Source organism: Bombina bombina, chromosome 2 (assembly GCF_027579735.1).
Source record: "Bombina bombina isolate aBomBom1 chromosome 2, aBomBom1.pri, whole genome shotgun sequence".
In the NCBI taxonomy this organism is placed as follows: Eukaryota; Metazoa; Chordata; class Amphibia; order Anura; family Bombinatoridae; genus Bombina; species Bombina bombina.
Genome location: NC_069500.1, coordinates 243,121,085 through 243,144,457, shown reverse-complemented (window position 1 = coordinate 243,144,457; position 23,373 = coordinate 243,121,085). Strand labels below are relative to the sequence as shown.

The window sequence follows — 23,373 nt, the reverse complement described above, 5'->3', positions numbered from 1 at the left end:
TAAAATCAGTACAAAAATATGCAGCAATGCCTAATGTAAGGTAGGGAAGAATGGTTGTGTTCGCGAGAATGCATTGCTGCTGTCCAGCTCTCTGGTGCTGAAATATAAATAAAACAGGTAACCGGCATATTAATTAAAGACAGGATACATATTAATTAAAGACAGGATACAATTACATATTTATAAAATTGTGAGAAACCGTTAGTGCTGTTGTAATTACAGCCTGAATAAAATTGAAAATTATTGAATTATAATTGTATAACCAAAATTAGCACAAAAACACAGATCATTGTTCACCTATTGGCTGTTGGGTGCTGGAATACAATGGAAATTAATTAAAATTGCTTAATATTATCAAAATAAAATACAAATGAAAAAACCACATAGGTATTAACCCCTTAGCATTGATAGGGCTGCAATACTTTCCTAGGCAAAGAGCTGGACCTTGATGTTCACCAAAGGGTTAACGTCGTTCTACAATGTTTACTATGTCAGTACATAGTATAGCACTTTATTTACAGTCTTTGTAATGTGGCAGCTGATCACCAGGCTGTTTGAGCATGATATTGCTTTTCCCATCACTGTGGGCGTCTCCTTGTCTAATTACTTGTACTGATCTCTCAGTGTAGTGGGGCTGTCTGAATCTCTGCTTCCTAATATAGCATCTCCCCTCCCTTGGGAATACCATATAGATTTAAGACGTTGTAAGTGTGCTTGACGTAGTTTTGACGTGTAAATACTCATTTCCATTGAATGTGGGGAAGATTCTTGCTATTTTTCTTCTTAGACTCTACAAGAGAAACCTGCTATTGTGCCTGCTATCTGTTCACATAGCAACAAGGAAAAAAAGACTCAAGAAAACCTCATTTTCGTATATGTTCTAAAGCATTTTAGAAATTTCATATTTATATTAATATGGAAGGGAAATCTTGGTGTTACAAATCTATTGCTTTAGTTATTTTTTCCTCATGTTATTTCATATGTGTGACTGGCATAGACAAGCATTATGTAAACGAATGGGCAGCAGAGATCCCCGGAGGTGCAGAGGAAGCACAACTTCTGGCAGAGGAGCTGGGGTACGATTTTCTTGGACAGGTAAGTGCCAAACTTATTTTGAAGCTTGATATATATTTGTTAAAGCTATAATTTATAAATAAATGATTTGGTATCATATTCTTTTAATTCATTAAATACAACTATGAATGGCATTGATTTCATATGAAATATTATCAAAGGGTAGATATCACAACGTTTTAAACATAAGTATTGATCAAAATCTATAGAGTTTTCATTTTGTGGAAAAAATTAAGTTTTTAGCTGCAGTATAATCTAATTCTATTTTGCAAAACCTGCCTTTCCTAAAGACATAGATTGTCTGTCTCAGACATGAATATATTTGTTTCCTTTTTAATATTATAAAAGGCATAGTCAGTTAGGAATATGTGGAATACATTATCTATCTATCTATTTATCTATCTATCATATGTCAGACAGACAGACAGACAGAGAGATATATAGATAGGTGCTGTTATACTTTCTGATCTGATTCTTTTCATAATTTGAATAAAATCAGACAGGTTGTATCACACTCTCAGATGATTGTTTGCTTTTCATGTCACGAATAAAGCTCAAATATGAATAAAGCTGTTGAGACAGACCCTGGAGCTTCCACACAGCTAGACATATGTCAATATCATTACTGTATTTATGTCTAATCTCTAGTGTGTACATTTTCAGCATATTTTTTGTTTTCAATATGGCAGTACAATCCTGGTTTACCAAGACTGTACTGAACCTGGTCCCCTACTCCCTTGCAAATCTGTGACACATAAAGCTCAGAACCATTCAGCATGAAAGAACATTAATGTGAACTGTATGTATTACAGAAGCTGCTGATTTATAAACAGGCATATGTGTAGTAATATAGAAATGTTAAACGTTTGAAGATTACTTTTGTCTATCTAGTATCTATATCTATAAATATATCTATCTATCTATCTATCTATCTATCTATCTATCTACCTATCATCTCTCTACCTGTGTAAAGGGACAATCATTATACTCAATAAATATCTATCAACCATACTAAATAGTGCTATTCAAACATGATAATTATTGTTTTCATAAAAAGGCTACAGCTCTTTAAATGTATTTAGTAACTAACAGGAATTGCCTGTTTGTGCATAGCATTCCTCACAAGCAAGAAACAAAAATCTCATCACAAAATCATTTTTCATAAAATATGTAAAATAAATAAAGGTACCAAGAAATAATTATTTTAATGTTAATTTTATATATATATATATATATATATATATATATATATATATATATATATATATATATATATATATATATATATATATATGTGGGTCCACTTGCAAAGTAAAAACAAAACAAACATAAAACAGGTCACATTAATTTTCCCAGAAATGCAATACATTTCAGTAGTGCAGTGATAGGGGATACCTGCTATCTCGTTGCAAACCTGTGGTTATGTTTATGAATGAGTGAAAGCCAGCATACACAGACACAATTTATTAAAAGCATCTGCTCTCTAGTCAGGGGATGGGTATGTTTACTAATTATTTTAAACAGGCATAAATGTATTCATGTATTTCATCATGTTTCCATTATCCATAAAATAAAAAGCACATCATATATTATATTAATATTTTTACTGCCAAAATAAAAATACACAGCATATAAATTACATGTACATTTAAAGGGACATTGGAGTCAACATGTAAAAAAAAAAGATTTAAATATGTGTGTTAAAAACCCCCAAAACCTTTGTAATGTATAGTATTATTTATTTTGCCTACTTTTCTTGTATTTTGATAGAATATTGTAAGTTTTATACAGGCATAGTAAGAAACAAATAATGTCCCTTTAAAGCAACATTAAACACTTTGACATTGTAATATAAAATGTTAAATTCTGCATAGGAGAATACATTTGCATTATATTTTCATTATTTATTTTTTCCCCATTTCCTATAATGTAACTCTAAAAATTAAGACTTTTCCACTTCTGAGGATTGTAACCGTACATTGTATGCTTCACAAGCCTAACTCTGCTTCATTCCTGACCTTAACTGGCCTCAGCAGAGATGATCATATAAGAAACTGCAAAATAATAGAAATGTAGCTAAAAAAATGGCAGCGGCTAACTATGTGATCTCCAGTAAAAAATCCTGATTGGCTTCTCCAAATAAGGCAAGTATGGGTGGATTATGGATATTGAAAAACAGCTGCAGCAAACAAAGGTGTCAATGCATTAAATTATATTTACCCTCACCTTTTGGATTAATTTATTGTAAAACAGCAAACGGATATTAATTACAAGGTAATTACTGTCCCTTCAAACCAGAAACTTGACAATATTCTACACAGTGATTGCTTGATCAGTGCTGCACTTTGTTTGTATCTGTCCTAACTGACTACAGCAAAGGAGATAAGATATATTCAAAAGACTTATCTGTGTCTGTGTTACATAAGAATGACATTTTGCTAACAAAATAGCAATTTTAAATTTTATTTTGTGTATAGATCCTTTGCAATGTAGTTCATATTATATATTGTATATATATATATATATATATATATATATATATATATATATATATATATATATATATACACTGTACATATACTAAGCAATAGCATATGTAAATGGTAAACTTTACATGTCTTAAAATCAGGTTCGGGAGCTAAGGGATATTTTAGATGGACTTTAATTGACTACTTGTAATAAAGATGCTATTCTAATACCGTGCTCCATACACCTTCTTCAAAACTCCTATTTTTTGTGAGCTAACAGCTTGAACTGTTCTCTAATTGGCGCTCTAACTACAAACAAATTCCCATATGGTTAGAGCGCTGATTGGAGAACAGTTCAAACCGTTCACAAAAAACGAGTTTTGAAGTGGACGGCCGAAGTGCATGGGATTAGAAGGCCACGTCTAGATTAAAAAGTAAGTTACAGCTCATTTTCATTAGAAGTGATCAATTACAGTCCATCAAAAATATAGATTTTGGACCTCGTATTAAAACAAGTAAAATGTAATCTTGCAGTCATAAAAATGTGCAGAGAGGCTGTAGTTACACTTCAGGTATCTCTAGAAGCAGATTAAATAATACATTCCTTACTTTTCATCCCACTTATATGTAGTGATGTCATTGACATATGTATTTACTGTTGTTAGCTCGTATGTCTGCTCAAGAAAATGCTACATTTTACCAAGCATAGAGTCTAAATCGTTAAACAGAGAAACCGAATGTGCAGAATGCAGAAGTTCTATGACATGATCATGAAGAGCACCCCTAGGCAGATACCTAAATTGCATAATGGGGGCTCTGGACCTTTATGGTTCCTGCATTTTAACACTTTTTTTATAATCTGCTAGCAATGTTCTGCTGTACTTTACAAAGAGATATTATACATATAACTATGTCATTTTGTTACATTTGCTGTCAGAGTTTACATTGTGTGCGTTATTTTAGTTTGTGACTTATTTGTATAATTTCACCTACATTTTATAATAAAGTTTGTTTATAACTATATTTTAAAATATCGTAATGCTGACATTGGGTGATACACAGTGCCAATTTACATACATTTTGTCCTGTAATATATATGCAAACTTTTTATTTATTTAGCTATAATATGTGTTCTATTTGAATCAACTACATTTCTATGCAAAGTTCTAGAACAAAAATAAACAGTTGTAGAACAATTATCGTGCAGTAAATGTCAAGTTAAAGGGATATTAAACCCAAATCTTTTTTATTGTGATTCAGACAGAGCATACCACTTTAAAAAAAAAAGTTTCAAATTTACATCTATTATTAAATTTGCTTCATTCCCATGATATTCTTTGTTGAAGAGATACCTAGGTAGGCATCTGGAGCACTAAATGGCAGGAAAGGAGTGCTGCCATCTAGTGCTCTTGCAAATGAATGACATTCTTGCAAAACTGCTGCCATATAGTACTTGAGAAATCGGCAGCTGCTAAGCATGCATCCCTGCTTCTCAACAAAAGATACCAAGTGAACAAAGAAAAATTTATAATAGAAGTAATGTAGAAAGTTTAATATCCTTTACATGGATAGATAGGTCAAAATGAAATGTAAATGGATGCATTTCAAGTTGAAATAGAAGCATTTTGCAATATACCTCCATTTAAAAATGCTTTGGGTAGTAAGTTATTACTATTTTTCGGCAGCATACGTACATATCTTGTGAGGGTTTGTGCATCAGTATTCAAACACTGTGCCTGCTAAGAGAGCCGGTAGTGGGGTGTATTGTTTCTGTGAAGAAGTAATATATATCATTCAAACTACTGCTGACTCTCTAAGAAGGTGGTGGTGTTTGAATACTGGTGCTCGAGCCCTCACAGCATATGTGCATATGCCACTGAAAAACAGTAATAATTTTTACTAGAAGCATTTTTTGCTAATGGGAGTATAATACAAACACACTATTTCAAATTAAAATGCTCCCATGCACATTAAAATTTTGACCTTTCGGGGGCGGAGCCAACTGCAGAGGAAGACGGACGTGTTTTCATGGAGCTCTGAGCCCTTGGATATAATTATACATTTTAAATTGCACATTGAGGGTCTGAGCCTTTATTATAGTGTACTAGACTGCTAACTTATCTCACTATTCTCCTAAAAGTAAGAGACAAGACATCCTGAGAATACGCTACTAGGAAAATTGTATTTGCTTTCTAATCTGAGCCACGTGGAGCCAGCAGCAGATACCCACACTCAAACCATACCGCTATCATGGAAGCCTTAGACTTGTGGGATCGTCGCATCCAACAGTCCCTAGAGAGGCATTATAAGATCCTGAAAGAGGACCTCATATCTCTACTATGGACCTTCATACCACGGTCAGAATGTCCAGCCACATACCTATATCCTATACCACGGGACAGGGCCTACGCTGCAACTTCTGAGTCCCCTGATAATGCGGAGGCTCCCCCTGGCAACCTAACAGTGCATATGAGAAGCAAAGACTTGAAACGCACTCCGGGCCCCTGCATTAATTTGGCCACTCCAGCGGAACCAGTAATAGAGGCAGCTCACCGCTCTTATAAGCAGCGCATCCAAGCCGAGAAATCTACAGCCGCGGTAAACCCCAGCACCACTACAGCTCTACAGCTCAGCTCCGAGTGAGCGTTGTAGCCTACGAATCTGATTCAGGGAAGTTGGCACAATTTATCCCTACCTCTGGAGACACGTCCTGCAATGTGAGTGCTGACAGCCTTAGAGCAGAAACTCCAACACATCCGGACGCAATGCAGGCACTCTCTCAAGACGGATCATCTGGGGGACTGCAGCATGCTTCTCACGGTATCCCGACAAAGCACATGGGTAATATTAGACCGGGATCTAAAACGAGCTGGGAGAGAGGGCCCTCTGTTAATCTGCCAGCAGTATCTACTTCACTGGGGAGATATGATAGGCAGATAGCACCTAATCTCATGCCCGCAAAAAGTCTGGGCTTTGCTAATGCTGAGATCCCTCATCGCTGCCCCCCTCAAACAGTTGGAATTGGATAAAGCAGCGGAGAACTCTGCAGTTAGTAGGAGATAAAGCCTAAATGTCTCTGAGATTTCCCCCTACTACGCCTCCAACTTTTTGTATCCCTCTAATATATGCTCCTAATGTTAAGACGACTTAAATATGTTTGCGTCTGATTTATTCACAAGCTGACTGTTTTCCCTTGTCCTGCCTCAGTTTGCTCAATGCACCAAAAACTTACTTTATTCTGCATTAAGTATGGTCACAGTTTAACTTTGCCCAGCCATAATGTTACTGATCTACAGCAGCCCTCAGATATTTCTACAGGCTGTATTCATCCACATACCAATGCTAACTCCCCAGCCTGGAAAGGCTCAGTGATGAGGAGATCATACTGACAACCAGCCCACTCTACAGGACTATCCTTCTCCACCTTTTTATGTTGTCTGGCCCTTCTATACATCAGGATTACAATCCTGGGATTTGCTCTGTTTGTGCTCAGTTAGGTTTGTCCTCTAGTTACAATATAGAGAGGTGATGCATGGCGTTTTAGCGTAGTTATATGTAATTTGAGCATGCAGGTTTTGCCACTCACCATTGCAATTTATCTCATGTTTTGCGCAAATGTGTCTTCAGCATTCCTATATATCTCTCATGGGACTTACAATGCATACCTTAGGTTTGTCATTTCTATTGATGTTATATTAGCTTTTAGTCCTATTGTGTGTTAATGCTAAACTTACTACAATCCACCCTAATTACTGTTAGATATTTTATGTCTTCACTTATAGCGTGTACGCTTGCATTTATGTGACATTACATTATATGTCTCTCTACACTTCCCAGTTTGATGCTACATTAGCAAAGTGCAACATAAATTGCTTAACTATGCTATCACCATCTTTTGGCAGACATGGCTTACTGTGACAAAGTTCGTATCTTACATATTGTTTGCTATATCCCTTATGTAAAGGACTCATGTTTAATAATATGTTAGCCGCTGCACTAGCTCAAGTCAGATCTTTCCTCAATGTCATATTTGTTAGTCCCACTAACAATCCAATTCCCACCCAGGTGAATATGTTGGTCAACTGCGTAACTTTTAGAGGCCTACATTATATTACTAGCCTATTAAGTACAGTATTGGCCTACATTATAGTTACAGGTTTAATACAGTGTCTCTAGTTAATAAGCTTGGTCTGTATATGGAGTAGTAGCTAGTGCAACATAATGCCATTAATATATAGGGTTAACTTGTGTACAGCAACAAGTATCATTCAGGGACTCCAGTATAAATATGCAGTTTATGTCTAATGCCAAGTCCACTACAATGTCTTTAGTTTGTAGACACAGCCTATGTATGATGATAAACCTAATACAGTGTCCTCTAGCGATAAGTGGACCTTTAATTAATCACACTCCCTGCGTGGAAGTTTATATTTTGACGAAATACTGTTTTTTGCTGAGCTCCTCTTCTCCCTTTCCCGCCGGTACTGGTTGCCTGCGGGTCATATTCATATCCCTATTACCCACATCGCCTAGAGCTGGCACTTCCCCAGGAGAGGAGCTCATGCAGTAGCCCCCTATACTCTGTATACTAATATTCTCCTCTATACATGTCACCTGTAGATTTGTAACTGTATAATAAGCCTAAGAGCCCCTTTCACATTATTGACTTGGCACCCTAGATGGCTCCGCCCCTCATTCCCTTTTCTCCCCCTCCTTTTCTAATACGAGCGGCTCTTGCCCGCTGAATTCTCTTTTCCCTTCTTTAGGCCACCCTGGTCTTAGAACATCCAAACAAATACTGCCCCACGCTTACCTCCACCCTATTAGAATAAACAAACCTAAAAATTCCCCTCACGGTAAGGCATGGGCCACATCTATTATATATAAAATATAAAACTGAGGTTATTATTTTATGTAAAAACATAGATTCCGCTACTGACATCCCTGTTTTACATGGTTAACCCTAGCAGTCTCATTTGTCTCTTGTGCATTTTTTTCTTTGGCTTATGACTATGTTTATGTTATAAGGATTTAGCTTTCAGAATTATCCTATCATTGTTACTGGATGAATATGTTGTGAAACTTTTATTATAACCTCAATAAAAAATTTAAATAAAAAAAAAAAAAAAATTTGACCTTTCCATCCCTTTAAAGGAAAAGTAAAGTCACAATTAAACTTTCATGATTCTGATAACGCATGCAATTAAAAAAAACACCAGATTACTTCTATTATCAAATCTGCTTAATTTTTTTGGTATCCTTTGCTGATGAGTTACCTAGGTAGGTTTATAGGCGCTCAGGAGCGTGCATGTGTATTTAGCATGCAGCCATGTTTGGAAAAATAAATAAATAAATAAATAACAAGGTTACAAACATCGGGTCTATCACAATTCTTTAGTACAGTTTATTAAATGATTTACTACAAAAATACCCATAGAGTTTAATGGTGAATGTCATATAAAAATCATTAAATACAATTGTTTTGTGATCAAGGAGAGTAAAGCAAATTTGATAACAGACTGAATCATGAAAGTTTATTTTAGACTTTACTGTACCTTTAAAATAGGAATGAGTATTAACAGGGTCTCTAGTATAAATTAAACTAAGGAGTCTGTTATAGAACAACATTTAGTTTATTAAATATTTTTCAGTTTATTTGTTTGCTTGTTGTATCTTAGTCTGTCACAGGTAAAGGGCACACATTCAAAGGGTTCTTTTATACTATCAGGTTACAGTTGCTTAGCAACGTTTTCTGAGATACAGTTTTTCTACAAAAAAACTACAATGTCACAGAACATTAAACATAAATGGGTTTAACTATAAAACATACATGTTCACACATTAGTAAAAATGAATCAGGAAGTACTGTATGTAAATCTGCAGCAAATACAAAGCTGAAAGCATCAGACACATTTCATAATGTTTTTCTCCTCCAAGTTATGTTTTAAATATAAATCTGTCCTTAGTAGGACATATTTTATATTTACCCAAAATAGCAATCCCAAATAATACCTATTCATATGTTTGTATTTAAGTTTTATTTAACAGCAACATTATTTATAGCAATGTTATACATAGGTACAAACACTGCTGCCATAGACTGCTATAGACCCGAGAACACTCTTAAAGGGATATGAAAACCAATTTTTTTCTTTCATTATTCAGATAGAGCATGTAATTTTAAGGAACTTTCTAATTTACTCCTATTATCAATTTTTTTGTTTCCTTGGTATCTCTATTTAAAAAGCAGGTATGTAAGCTTGGGAGCCGGCCCGTTTTTTCAGAACCTGGGTAGTGCTTGCTGATTGGTGGCTAAATGTTGCCAGCAATCAGCATATATAACATAAGTTCAATACAAAGTACATGCTGACATTTTACAACAAATGTCAATCTTAGCAAATCGATAGACAAATTAAACAGACAACAGCTTCAGTAAATTAGAATAATCTTCTCATTCAATGTAGTATAAACACACTAACTGAATATAATTAAAAGTAAACTAACATCAATTATTGTCTCATGTATATTAACATACATAACCAAAATAAAAGGACTATATTTTGTTTAAAAATCTAAAAAATTAACATCTACTATCATATTCTTATATTAATAAAATACAGTCTCTATCATTATACAGTTGTATTCAATTCCAAAGTTTTCCAATAATTCTTTCTAACCAATTATATAATAATGTGCACAACCTCAAAAAGAATAATTCTTATTTTCTCCAAAATATATCGCTACTTCACTCACTATTTTAGGAATGGGAATTCCTAAAATAATCCTCTTCTATTCCCTCCCTTTCCCTCTTTATTTTCTCCCCTTGTAAATTGGGTAGAAATAATGATCAGGTCAAGAGGGAAAGATAATAAAAAATAGATTTTGCAACCGAAATTTGATTTAAAATAGAATCTTGGGGAGTTAGATAAAGCCATAAGTTTATATCAAGCGGGAGTGCATTCCATATCAAAACTTTATAATACTCTTATTTCTCATCCATGGCAGAGACATTTGAATAATATGGCACAAAAAAGGCTTAAAAATTTCCTGGACATAACAGCAAGTGAGCTAAAACACAGTATCAGTTTGGTAGATAAAACTTCTGTGTCTATTGCTTGGAGAGAGTCTCATTTTAGGCTTATTAACAAAATCTATGTTACACCAGCTAAATTCTCTAAATAGCATAATTGAATTAATGTAAATTATCTAGATCTTATTATTTGCAAGCAGACCTTTTGCACTGTTTCTAATGTTTGGTTATATACTGTACATATTTAGAAAGTGGGGTAGCCTTTAAATCAAAGCATATTTTCTTCATTTAAATAGTTGGCCCTACACAAAAATATTAGACTTATAAACATGGCCATTCTTTTGAAACGTAATCTTATCCTGAGGAAATTAAACTCAACAGATGCTCCCAATTTTAGTGAATTTGTCTGGGCTATAAACACTCAAATAATTTCTGAGTAATTTAATCTAAGGATATATACAGGGAGTGCAGAATTATTAGGCAAATTAGTATTTTGACCACATCATCCTCTTTATGCATGTTGTCTTACTCCAAGCTGTATAGGCTTGAAAGCCTACTACCAATTAAGCATATTAGGTGATGTGCATCTCTGTAATGAGAAGGAGTGTGGTCTAATGACATCAACACCCTATATCAGGTGTGCATAATTATTAGGCAACTTCCTTTCCTTTGGCAAAATGGGTCAAAAGAAGGACTTGACAGGCTCAGAAAAGTAAAAAATAGTGAGATATCTTGCAGAGGGATGCAGCCCTCTTAAAATTGCAAAGCTTCTGAAGCGTGATCATCGAACAATCAAGCGTTTCATTCAAAATAGTCAACAGGGTCGCAAGAAGCGTGTGGAAAAACCAAGGCGCAAAATAACTGCCCATGAACTGAGAAAAGTCAAGCGTGCATCTGCCAAGATGCCACTTGCCACCAGTTTGGCCATATTTCAGAGCTGCAACATTACTGGAGTGCCCAAAAGCACAAGGTGTGCAATACTCAGAGACATGGCCAAGGTAAGAAAGGCTGAAAGACGACCACCACTGAACAAGACACACAAGCTGAAACGTCAAGACTGGGCCAAGAAATATCTCAAGACTGATTTTTCTAAGGTTTTATGGACTGATGAAATGAGAGTGAGTCTTGATGGGCCAGATGAATGGGCCCGTGGCTGGATTGGTAAAGGGCAGAGAGCTCCAGTCTGACTCAGACGCCAGCAAGGTGGAGGTGGAGTACTGGTTTGGGCTGGTATCATCAAAGATGAGCTTGTGGGGCCTTTTCGGGTTGAGGATGGAGTCAAGCTCAACTCCCAGTCCTACTGCCAGTTTCTGGAAGACACCTTCTTCAAGCAGTGGTACAGGAAGAAGTCTGCATCCTTCAAGAAAAACATGATTTTCATGCAGGACAATGCTCCATCACACGCGTCCAAGTACTCCACAGCGTGGCTGGCAAGAAAGGGTATAAAAGAAGAAAATCTAATGACATGGCCTCCTTGTTCACCTGATCTGAACCCCATTGAGAACCTGTGGTCCATCATCAAATGTGAGATTTACAAGGAGGGAAAACAGTACACCTCTCTGAACAGTGTCTGGAAGGCTGTGGTTGCTGCTGCACGCAATGTTGATGGTGAACAGATCAAAACACTGACAGAATCCATGGATGGCAGGCTTTTGAGTGTCCTTGCAAAGAAAGGTGGCTATATTGGTCACTGATTTGTTTTTGTTTTGTTTTTGAATGTCAGAAATGTATATTTGTGAATGTTGAGATGTTATATTGGTTTCACTGGTAAAAATAAATAATTGAAATGGGTATATATTTGTTTTTTGTTAAGTTGCCTAATAATTATGCACAGTAATAGTCACCTGCACACACAGATATCCCCCTAAAATAGCTAAAACTAAAAACAAACTAAAAACTACTTCAAAAACTATTCAGCTTTGATATTAATGAGTTTTTTGGGTTCATTGAGAACATGGTTGTTGTTCAATAATAAAATTAATCCTCAAAAATACAACTTGCCTAATAATTCTGCACTCCCTGTATACGAATAAACAATTGATATTTTTCAATAGATAGTTAGAGGTAAATAAACCACTTCCATAGACTGTGCAATTACAAATGATTTACCCATTCCAGATATCTGATTGGTTTGCCCATTATATTGGTTATGGAACATTTCCTTTGTCCTGGTCTACCAGCAAATGATATAATTATGATTTTGATGGTTTGTGAAAGGAGAGAGCGATGGTTGAGTGGGAATTAGGAAGTTTTTTTCTCTCTCGTTATTTTTTTCCCTACCCCTCGCTAAAATAAACTGGCTATCCTATTTAGAGAAGGAACAGTACTTTGGTAAAGATCTAATAATCATTATTCCCTTCTTGTAATTTAAAGTGGCATCGAGGGTGCACTGAAGCTTTCATTTTGACTTGTACTCTATGTACCTTGGCGGGCTCAAGAAAGTGTTTTTGGTTGTCTTTTTGCTTTATACTATATATCATCAGTTTCTCTCACTGTACACTTGGCGGCATTGTGACACTGTCACTTTGAAACAGCAATCACATCAAAGAGACATTAAATCTGAAATTTGTTCTTTCATGATTCAGAAAGATTATACATTTTTAAACAACTTTCCAATATACTTCTATTATCTAATTTGCATAATTCTCTTTGTATGCTCTTTGAAGGAGCAGCAATGCATTACTGGGACCTAGCGGAACACATCAGGTAAGCCATTGGCAAGAGTCATATATGTGCAGCCACCAATCAGCAGCTAGCTTCTAGTAGTAAATTGCTGCTTCTGAGCCTACCTAAGTATGCTTTTCAACAAATGCTACCAAAAGAGAAAAGCAAACTAGTTAATAAAAGTAAATTGGAAATCTTTTTAAAATTGTACATGCTATCTGAGTCATAAAATAAAAATATGGGGTTTTATATTCCTTTAATATACTATAAATAATTCCAGCTATAATAATTATCTGCATAAATTCTAAATCTTGTCTATCAATTATTGTTTTTTTGACATCCTTTTTTATTTTTTAATTTGTTATAATTTCCTTGGTGTCCCATATTTTTATCATTAAGATTCTAAACTTCTATCACAACCTCAACTTTGTTTTTTTAAGCTTCACTAAATATACTTTTAATTAATTATTATATAAGCTCACACAAGCATGATACAGCTGTGATCAATTCAATAATAATTCCACTGTGTACATAGTTCATTTTCCTACAGGCCATATTCATCTCACAAATCTAGAAATACATTTTCTCTGACAACCTATTCTCCTATCAGTAAAAAGCTGAAAACCTTTGTGAGTGAACATTGGTATTGTGAATATGGATTGCTTTTTTTCTACCTTAATAATCTGCACAATGTGGTATCTTCTATTTTGTGTTTTCTTGTAATTACATTTTTCTATAACATTATAAAGAGATATTTTAAACCTGTAAAATATATATTATTCTTTTACATGGATATTATAAAGAGTAATAAAACATGTACACTAATAACTGAGGAAAGGAGTCTTCTGCAATTTTTAAAGCAAACCAATATTAGATTTTTGTGTATGTGTTTAGCCCATTACAAAATATTGCTGTGTTTAGCAGAAAATTAATTGAACATGAACTGGAGTAAATATTCCCTGCCCAGACACAAGGTGTTCCAAAGATTAAAAAAGTACATTCACAAACAAAAAGAGCATTTTATTATTTTCTATGCAAATACCTTTTGTTAAAATTTACAGAGGCACACACATGTTCCCAATGAAATACATTTGTTGATGAGATAATCCATTACATAATCAATTACATCACATATTGCATCAGAAATCCCCTTAGAGTCTCTTTAGTATAAAATGAGTGCCCTTTTGTTGGAGTGACCAGTCCTAAGGCAATCACTGTGGCATACATATATGTAACTTATTATATTATCACTTGCTTGAAATAACACTTGTGTTCTGTTACTCAGCACTGAAATCTGTGGTTAGATTCAAATCCAAACTTGATATAAATTCCATAGAATAATACAGAACAAAATGTCTCCCTAACTTGGCCATAATATGCCAAATATACTAGACTACATTTGTGTATATTCACAGTGGTAGCAGTATGTTACATAGACTTATGCAATGTCAGCTTTTCTCAAAATGCAGTTGGATGTAAAGACCTAACAAACGCAAGTCTTGGGTGTGAAGATAAATAACAGGTGACCATAATTATTAAAAGGCAGTCTGAATTGCAAATGAGTAGTAGATTTTGTTTCTCACAAATGTTAGTTAGTTAGTTACATTTTCCTTCCTAATGCATCATGTGACAGCCATAAGCCAATCACAAAATGCATGTACATATATCCTGTAAATCTTGTCCATTCTCAGTAGGATCTGGTGCCTCAGAAAGTATGCGTGTAAAAAGATTGTGCACATTTGGATAATGGAAGTGAATTGGAAAGTTGTTTAAAATTGGGTGCTCTATCTGAATCATGAAAGTTTAATTTTGACTTGGCTGTCCCTTTAACAACTGCAATTAACAACAAAAATACATATTACATTCAATAAACATTGTTTTTGTTTTTACAGTTGCTACTTTACACCTGAAATGTGGTCTAGCACAATGATTGACAAATAAGTTATCTGACAAATATATTATAAACAAATAAGGTTATGCAATACATTTTAGTCAATCGTCAAAAGGCATTTAACGCCCACAGACAACAGAATATTTAACTCCTTGATTGCCACAAAGGGTCATCATGCATTTTACCCTGATGTTCTCTCAGTCAACCAAAGGTTCATATACAGTCTGTCATTGTATTGCTGAGTGACATCAGATAATATATATTATATACACATATATATATATATATATATATATATATATATATATATATATATATATATATATATATATATATATATGATAAGGCAAAATAATGAATCTATTATACAGCTAATTTTATCAGTTTCGTTACTGTAAGTTTGTTACAGTTCTCTCTATCAAATGGGCTGATGTGAGTAACACAAAACCCCCCTTTTGTTGTCAGAGACATATTACAAACCTGACATGTCCCAGTACACAGAAAGAATGTTTCCTCAGACCTCCTGCTGTTCAGATGTTAAATAACCAGGACTTCTAAAAAGCAGGATATAATGCATTTGCTCCCAAAAGCAAACATTTGTCTAAAACTATAAGAGATAATGTCAATTTAAAGAAAAGTTTGATCACTACCTGAACAGTGGGTAAAAAAATAGCTGATCAGGGGACCCCCTGTAGTCACAGCAGACACAGGTCTGGACTCATGTTAGAAGCTAGCAAAATCTCAGAAGGTTAATTAATTTAACACAGGCAAATGATGAGACAATACATACACTTACAGGCATGTGATAATATTGTGACCTTAAAGTTCATTTTAAAGTACAGATCGTCTATAACTTGCAGAAATATTTAATATACCAAGACTTTATGAAAGAATACCAACATACGAGATTACCTTTAAGAATATACCATATTGAATAAATGTCTGCTATATTAAAGAAATAGCTGCATTGGTGAATTTAAAATGTTTAACTGTGGCAGAATAAAACTACATTTACTTTTCTTTGTTTCAGGAATCTGGTGTGAAAATGAAGTTCCAAATATGACTAGTAGATACTGGTATTTAAATGCCTATGTATGAATCATGTCATATAAGTTATGCACTCAATATTAAAGCGGTATCAACAGATAGGCAATGTATTCATATTGAAGTAAAATAATGCTCATATATATCTGTCATGATTTAATTCCAACAGAATTCTAAGTGCAGGTACTTATGGAATATGGAAACATGACTTTTAAGCACACCTCTTGAGACATTGTTGGAGGGAAGTATGTATTATATGTATATTATATAGATTTGATATTGTGTACAGGCCTAATGTATGGATGTATAAGAATACATAGTAAATCAATATACTCATGTCTGGTATTGAAATACACATACTCAGTTAAATTAAATAGGCACATCTATGTTGACAACAACTGCGATAACAGAAGGTCTGTTACCAATAAGGGTGCGCCAAAAAATATATAATTTTTTTTTGAGTTTATGTAAAATAATATAAAGTGATATTATGTGATGTGAAATCTAGTGCTAAATACAAAAATAAAAAATAAAAACATATTTAGTATAATAATATAATGATAACAATGAGTGAATAACTCACACATATAGGGTAAAATAACAATTACAGTCCATTTAATATTCAGATATCAGTAACGTTTCTTCTGTCGTGGTCACAATGATGAGTATGATGATCACAATGTTATTGATATAATGAAGCTTGAGACAAATGGTATCCAGAACCAGATAGTAGGCAGCTCCCCTGAGAAAAAAGATACAAGTGCCAGTTCCTAAAGATAGGAGAGATAAGAGGCACCTAATAGTGTAATATCGTTGGAAAAGGCAGATATAGACTATATGAAAGTCAGCTATACTCACAGAGCCCAGGTGCACATTCAGTGCAAAAATGAACGAACCAAGGTTTCAGAGCCACTCGGCTGACTCAATCACTGGCAACAGCTTACACAGGAACACCACCTCGATATTGTAAGGTCCCAAGATGATTCCAATATCCACAAGAATAAAGCAAGGTTGAGTAAAATATATTCAATTTTTTTTTAAATCACTGTTTAAAAGCAGGAAACACAGCAATGCGTTTCTCAGCGCTTACGCTGTTTCATCAGGCTATAGTGTTCCCTCACAACCTTGCTCTAGTTAAACATACAAAGGACCAATCACAAATGTGAAACAAAACACACCCTTTCAGTTCAACACACTCTATTGGGCCACTGATCGGCGTCAAAGTAAGGAGTAAAAATCGATGTGTGTTAGTACGTAGCAGAGACCAATCATAGGTCAAAAGCGAAACACACCCTCCACGTGTTATATAATAGAACATAGAGGCTGGTAAATGGACCAATCACACAAAATTGTGTGTTGGTGACGAAAGCAATTCACTCAGAACAGCATCCAATAAAGCTTGGTTTCACAGTTAGTAATTCGACACACTCTATTGGACCACTAGTCGGCATCACAATAAGAAGTAAACATCACTATGTAATGGCACATAGAGGAGACCAATCAACAGTCAAGAATAAAACACACCCTCCATGCGCCATATACAATAGGACATAGAAGCCGGTGAATGGAACAATCACACAAAGTTGTGTGTTAGTGACAGCAGCATTCAGTCAGAACACAACTGCACTAAATAGAGTTTGAATTCACTATAAATTATTAAAACTATTGGAACATTCAATATTGTGTACAATATAACAAAGAGATATCAGTATACGGTTACATATCTAAACACATCCAAATGCGCTATCACAAGGCCAGCTCATATATACATGTCGGACCAATCATGGGCATGTATGTCGACAATCCCTTCCAATTGGGCAGGGGTTTGCTGATCAGCACTAGAATGAATAATTGACATATATATTTTTTATATTTGTTCAATTCAGTTGTGAAGTTTCTTCAAGCGTATCAGCAATACTGTAAACCCAATTTTCAAAAGTAAAATACATAGAGGAAGTGGTGTTATGATAACAGATGAAGTAATGCATTATATTGATTCAATATTTATATACAATTTGGCTGTTAGGAGTGGCATTCCCAGTAGCCAATGAGAGATAAGGGCATATCCAAATTCTATTGAATGATTAAGAAATGGGGAGGAGTTTGGTCTCTGACAAAAGCTCTTTGCATAGAGAGAGAAGGGCCCTTTGCTGAATTATTTTTTTGGTGACTGACTGAGCCTTGCCTGTTGTACTTGTTGCAATCCTGCCTTCGCTGCCATTTTTGCTTACAGAGGAACGCGAGTGTGCGAACACAGTTTTCTGTAAGACAAATCCTGTTGGGACCCCCTTTCTGGATAAGAGATTATTGGGCTTAATTCTCTTCCAAAACTGGTGCAATATTTCCCCACAAATGACAATAGAGTTATCTAGAACATTGAACTCTCATATTGGTTACTGTAATGTTTTAAATCAAAGGTATTCTATAGCTATAGTTAAATTGTAGCTGTGATTTAAAAGGGCATTTTGTATTTATAAATTAATATTGCATAGACTAGGGTATCTTAGGTAAGAATAATCATATTCAAAATTAAGTCATTTGAACATTGAGGAAAAGAGAGATTTTGTATTTTACGATTATAAAATTGATTTGGAGTTACTGTGATATATATTTTAAAAATTGCATTTATTATAGTGTAATAATCTCTGGTTGATTATTTGATGTATTATAAGACTATTTTGGTCCAAATAGTTTAATTATATTTATTTGGAAGTTGTATTAGATTTATTGAGATTTGGTAAGATTTGTGTTAAAATATCTTGTTATATTGTTCACTAAGCATTGTTAAGTTAGTATTCTATATTTTGGCATTGGACTAAGGTTGCTGGTTAAATTCAAATTGTTCTTGTAAAATTCATGAGGGATATTTGTTAAGTGATTCATACTGAGGTACCTTGAATTCATTTTGAGTTAAGGTTAATTTATAGAAGTGTTGTGTCCATTAATGGGATAATAGACATATATATTTGGTCATAATTAATACACTATTGTCTTCTCTTCATTCATCAACACAGGGACACGCAGATCCACCGCAGCAAACCTACAAGATGCCGGAAGAAGTTCATCATGGAGAGGAGGAGGTGGAGACTTTCGCCTTCCAGGCTGAGATCGCCCAGCTCATGTCCCTTATTATAAACACTTTCTATTCTAACAAGGAAATCTTTCTGCGAGAGCTGATCTCCAATGCTTCCGATGCCCTTGATAAGATCAGATATGAAAGCCTTACTGACCCATCTAAACTGGACAGCGGCAAGGATCTGAAGATTGATGTCATCCCCAATCGCCTGGAACATACTCTTACATTGGTGGACACTGGCATTGGCATGACTAAAGCTGACCTAATCAACAACCTTGGAACTATTGCTAAGTCTGGAACCAAGGCTTTCATGGAGGCTCTGCAGGCCGGTGCAGATATCTCCATGATTGGGCAGTTTGGCGTGGGCTTCTATTCTGCTTACCTGGTAGCAGAAAAGGTTGTGGTGATCACTAAACACAATGATGATGAACAGTACATCTGGGAGTCCTCAGCTGGTGGATCCTTCACTGTCCGCACAGACCATGGTGAGCCCATTGGCAGAGGGACCAGGGTCATTCTGCACCTTAAGGAAGATCAGACTGAATATTTGGAGGAAAAACGCGTCAAGGAGGTGGTGAAGAAACATTCCCAGTTCATCGGGTACCCAATCACACTCTATCTGGAGAAGGAGCGAGAGAAGGAGATCAGTGATGACGAAGCTGAGGAGGAGAAAGAAGAAGAGAAAAAGGATGAGGAGCAGGAGGGAGGCGAGGACAAGCCTAAGATAGAGGATGTGGGCTCAGATGATGAAGAGGAAAGCAAAGACAAAAAGAAAAAGACTAAGAAGATCAAGGAGAAATACATTGACCAGGAAGAACTGAACAAGACCAAACCAATCTAGACTCGCAATCCTGATGACATTGGCCAGGAGGAGTATGGAGAGTTCTACAAGAGCCTTACAAATGACTGGGAGGATCATCTAGCAGTAAAGCACTTCTCAGTTGAGGGCCAGCTGGAGTTCCGCGCATTGCTGTTCATCCCACGCCGAGCTCCCTTCGACCTCTTTGAAAATAAGAAAAAGAAGAATAACATTAAGCTATATGTACGCAGGGTGTTCATCATGGACAGCTGTGACGAGCTGATACCAGAGTACCTGAACTTTATCCGTGGTGTGGTAGACTCTGAGGACCTTCCCCTGAACATCTCCCGAGAGATGCTGCAGCAGAGCAAGATCCTGAAGGTCATCCGCAAGAACATTGTGAAGAAGTGTATCGAGCTGTTCTCTGAGCTGGCTGAGGACAAAGAAAATTACAAGAAATTTTATGAAGCTTTCTCCAAAAACCTCAAGCTTGGGATCCATGAAGACTCCACCAACAGGAAGAGGCTGTCTGAGCTCCTGCGTTACCACACCTCCCAAACTGGAGATGAAATGGCTTCCCTGACAGAATATGTGTCACGCATGAAGGAGAACCAGAAGAGCATCTACTACATAACTGGTGAGAGCAAGGAGCAAGTTGCCAACTCTGCATTTGTGGAGCATGTCAGGAAGCGCGGGTTTGAGGTGGTGTACATGACCGAGCCAATCGATGAATACTGTGTGCAGCAGCTGAAGGAATTTGATGGGAAGACTCTTGTGTCTGTCACAAAAGAAGGGCTGGAGCTGCCAGAAGACGAAGATGAGAAGAAGAAAATGGAAGAGAACAAAAACAAGTTTGACAGCCTGTGTAAGCTGATGAAGGAGATCTTGGACAAGAAGGTTGAGAAGGTTACCATTTCCAACCGTCTTGTGTCCTCCCCATCCTGCATTGTTACCAGTACGTATGGCTGGACTGCAAACATGGAGCGTATCATGAAGGCACAGGCTCTGAGGGACAACTCAACCATGGGTTACATGATGGCAAAGAAGCACCTGGAGATCAATCCCGAGCACCCAATTGTGGAGACTCTGCGGCAGAAGGCGGATGCCGATAAGAATGACAAAGCCGTGAAGGACCTGGTTGTTCTGCTGTTTGAGACTGCTTTGCTGTCCTCTGGCTTCTCTCTGGATGATCCACAGACTCACTCAAACCGCATCTATCGGATGATCAAGTTGGGTCTGGGCATTGATGAAGACGAGACCGCAGTAGAAGAAACCACACCATCTGTCACAGAAGACATTCCTCCACTTGAGGGTGATGAGGATGCATCCCGCATGGAGGAAGTAGATTAACTTTTTGGACTCATAACCCCCTTCTCTGCCCCTTCCCTCTACAGCCCTGTGTCTGCAACTCCTTTGGCAGGGAGGTGTTCAGGCTGTAAAGCCTTCCTGGCATGAACTGTAAATATTACAGCGTTTAATTTTTCCTGCTGGCTCATTTGGCAGTTAATGTGTTAACAGATCCTTCCCCTTAAATGCAGGGAATTACCAGATGTCTCTGCTGTTTATTTAACCCTTCCTTTCATGTCTCGGCCCTCTTGGTCTTATGCGGTTACCATGGGTATGATGCGCCAAGAGGTGTAACCCTTGCCTGGTTGGAGTTTCCTGCCTGGAAAGGGTTAAGTTTGTTCTTCCGTTCAGGAAGTTTTGAATATCCTCAAGAATAAAATACTGTTATCTGAAAAGTAACGCTGTGTTGTGCTGCCTGTGAGATTTTCTTTTCATGGTTGTAAAATGGCAACGTTATGCAAAAATAAAGACCTTTTTTGTACACTGAAAAAAAAAAAAATAATACACTATTTTCTGCATAAATATAATCAATGTGTTTATAGAGATTAACTGGTCAGAACTGAGGAATTAATTTAATTTGAGATTAAATATTAATGTTCATAATAATTTTATTGTCATAATTTCTAGATAACTCATAAGCATTTTGTAATACACTACAGAGATTATATAACGTTTCACTGGAGTGTATTGTCAAATTCTACCATATCAGAATTGATATTGATGATGATAATTTTATGATTGATTATTAATTTTCATAATTCCATTAATTAAAAATATTGTTACGTAAAATATATAACACGTCCCTTTTCAGGCCTTAATCCAAATTACTTGAGCTCAGAAGTTCTATGTCTTTGGGTGTGAGAACCAAGGAGCAGAATAGGTTCAGTCAACCCTTGTGCTTTTCTGCCCATTCACCCAACTAGTGTCTATGTAAACCCCAGTACAGGGATGGTGTTCTCTACTCAACCACATAACTACTATCCCATGCTATGTTAGACTCTTTATCTCTTCAGTCAGGACATGAGTTAGCTAGCGTGGGACTATTTATGTGAGGGACATATGGTGCCTGAGTTTTGTCTACATTTGGGAAATTTTATTATTTTGGGCCAATCTAATTTCTGCTGTCCTGACTTATGTGAGCCAAATGCTGCTCTAGCCCTCCATATTATACATTTGCTGCCCAGAGTGACTATCTTTTTCTCTTCTAACTCACATTTACTGGGTTCCCTTGTGCTACACAATCTGACAACAATGCATCAGATTATAAAAAAAAATGAAAAACCCACTTCCTGGATATTTCCCACATCAGTCTGCTGGATGGGGAACAGACACAGTCTATAGCTTCTGCTACTCTACCCTTAGCAATTGGTTGATCTACACAGCAGACAGTGATTTGTTTCTACAAAAGTTACAGTTGTCATAAGTCAGCCCCAAAGGAGCTCCACAGCTCCTGCAAGATGCTTTGAAGAACATATTTAGGGCTACATATACCCTCTTAGCACCATTAATGATACTCATGAAAAATAGTGTATTAAAAATACAATAATGATGTTAAATGTAAAATGTAATAATATTAAATTATCAATGAAATTCAATTAATATTTGTATTTTAAATTAATAAATATGTGTGCTGCATGCTGACTTAAGTCCATTTACAAATCAGCTTCAGGACTTTGCAAAAGTTTAATTTCCTTTGAAACCAAGCAAAAGCCAGTAATAAATTAATCAAGATAATTACAGTGTACTGACAGGTCTGTTTTACAATTTACCAAAGTCTTATTAATTCTCAAATTTATGTTGATTGCTGTACTTTTGTGTAGATTGGCATGACTCTGTTTATCAAAAATCACTTTTCTTTTCAATGTATGAATGTGGATAGACCACCCTGTGGGCTACATTTATTAAGCAACATTTGCATTTTTTCGGCTATGTGGAGCAGGTCTACATAAGCGAGCCTGCTGACACATATTTGAGAAGCAA

General features: G+C 35.8%; 1 protein-coding gene and 1 pseudogene across 1 annotated transcript in view; both read left to right on the top strand.

Moving 5' to 3' along the window:
- Nucleotides 1–766: 766 nt before the first annotated feature.
- The window catches only part of PCSK1 (proprotein convertase subtilisin/kexin type 1), a 123,344-nt gene continuing 100,737 nt past the window's right edge, over nucleotides 767–23,373 (top strand). Inside the window, exon 1 of the mRNA XM_053701505.1 lies at nucleotides 767–1,095. Within this exon, the coding sequence (XP_053557480.1) occupies nucleotides 916–1,095 (180 nt within the window). The 5' untranslated portion in view covers nucleotides 767–915. The remainder of the gene's footprint in view (nucleotides 1,096–23,373) is intronic.
- On the top strand, nucleotides 19,168–21,895 carry LOC128648690 (heat shock cognate protein HSP 90-beta-like; annotated as a pseudogene).